This window comes from Tauraco erythrolophus, chromosome 4, assembly GCF_009769465.1.
Source record: "Tauraco erythrolophus isolate bTauEry1 chromosome 4, bTauEry1.pri, whole genome shotgun sequence".
Classification (NCBI taxonomy): Eukaryota; Metazoa; Chordata; class Aves; order Musophagiformes; family Musophagidae; genus Tauraco; species Tauraco erythrolophus.
In genome coordinates, this window is record NC_141468.1 from 44,450,239 (window position 1) to 44,452,137 (window position 1,899).

Consider the following 1,899-nt stretch of genomic DNA (forward strand, 5'->3'; position numbering starts at 1 on the left):
ACCGATCAACCGAAGTTCGTCCGCAACGAACGCGCTCGGTCCCGCTTCCCCGAAGCGCTCCGTTAACTTAACCTGCAGGAAGACAGCACAGCACAAAGGGCGGCCCGGTGAGCCGAAGGAGGAGCGCCCGGAGCGGCTTCCCCGGCGCCGGCAGCCGCGCCGCGGGGCAGCCGCGGGCGGCGGAGCGCGGCTCGGCCGCGGCCGCCGCGGGCAGAAGCGGAGCGGGCGGCGGGGGCAGCGGCGGCCGTACCTGCGCTAGGCGGAGTTGGAGGCGCTGCGGAGGCGCGGGCCGTGGTGGGGCTGCGCCAGGTGCTGCTGCTTCTGGCGGGTGGAGCGGACAGCGAGGATGGCCTGGCGGTTCTTGTACTGCACCATCTGCAGCGTGATCGCCGCGTTCCAGCCCTGCTCCTGCGCGCACCGAAAGTCGATCTCCTTCCCCTCGGCCATCACCACCGTGAAGTACACGTACTTGCCCTTCCGCTCCACGCAGTCCACCGTCTTCATGTTGGAGAAGTGAAGCTCCTTGATCTTGGCCGCCGGCTCGGCCGGCAGCGGCGGTTGTTGCTGCTGCTGCTGCGGCGGCGGCTGCTGCTGCTTGGGGGGGATGAGGAGCAGCCCCTCCTCAGTGAGGATGCAGCGCTTCTTCTTCCAGAGCTGCAGGAGCCCATCACTCCTCTTCTCCAGCACGCCCTCCTTCACCGCCTTGCAGCCGCTCTCCAGCATCCTCCTCGCATGGGCCGGCGGGGCCAGGAGCCTCCGCCCGCAGGGGCTGGGGTCGGGGGGCAGCCGGCACCAGCCGATGACTCTCCGCCCCGCGCCGGCTCCGAGGCGGAGGGCCGGGAGCGCCCCGGCCCGCAGGAAGCGGAGCGGCTGCCGCCCGTGCCGCGGCGTGGCGGGCTGCGGCGGGCGCGCTGCCGGTGCGGTGCGGGCGGCTGTGGCGGCGGGCTTTTCCCTCCCCTCGGCTTTTGAACGCGCCTTTCCCAGCCCAGAGTGACACCCAGCGGAAAAGGCGGCTCCTCCCGCCGGCACCGGGGAAAGCCCAGCTCCGCCGACGGCGCGGCCGCGGTGCGGAACGGCGCGCAGCAGAGCGGCTGCCCCGCCCCGGCCGCCGAGCTGGGGGCTGCGCCGCCGCTCAGCAGCGGGCAGCACCGCCAGCCTCCGGCGTCCTCCTCTCCACCCCTCCGCCTGAAGACAGACGACGAAGGTGCTGGGGGAAGGCTAATACAGGGATTAATCGAACAATACAAATGCTCGATAGCGCTCCTTTGCTTTCACCGGAGTATTCCGGCTGTAGTCGTTTGGAACAAATTTCCTCAGCCTTCCCCCGTGGGGAACAGCAGCAAAGGGCGTCCCTTCTGTGTGTTTTTGATTCAAGCCCAATAAAAACAGTGCCAGTTTTCAGCAACACCCTGATATTTAAACAATCATCACTCCGTTAAACAAAGGAAAGAGCCTGACGCACAGCCTCGCACAACAGCTTTATCCTACACTTCAGCACTGCACTCGGCTGCGCTGGGCAGAAGCAGCATCTACTGTCACATACAAAATACATCTGTGCTCGCTGCAGCAGTTTGAGTCCTGTCTGGAGAAAGCAAGTATCCACATCACTTCCCAAAGGAAACACTGGAACCGCAGTATCTGGACATTTTAAAAGTAGACTAGAAAAAAAACAACTGAACAAAAACCAGCTAGGACCATTTTTCTTGTTATCATGCTTTGTTGCCATACATTTGCTTATTGTTTGGATTCTCCCCTGAGGTTAGCTTTTGAATGCATTTATTTGAGTAGAAAAGTAAAGTGACCTAAGGTTAATATTAAACTATTTAAGTCCTTTGATGTGTTAGATGTAAAACAAAAGCCCATATAACTGAATTTGGCTGACAACGCCAATGTAAACTG

At 61.9% G+C, this 1,899-nt stretch overlaps 1 protein-coding gene across 1 annotated transcript; it reads right to left on the reverse strand.

Annotated features, from left to right (window-relative positions):
- Positions 1 to 255: 255 nt before the first annotated feature.
- PHLDA1 (pleckstrin homology like domain family A member 1) lies at positions 256 to 723 on the reverse strand. The gene has a single exon (XM_086610653.1). The coding sequence runs from the start codon at positions 721 to 723 to the stop codon at positions 256 to 258; it is 468 nt and encodes a 155-aa protein (XP_086466779.1).
- Between the last annotated feature and the right edge of the window lie 1,176 nt (positions 724 to 1,899).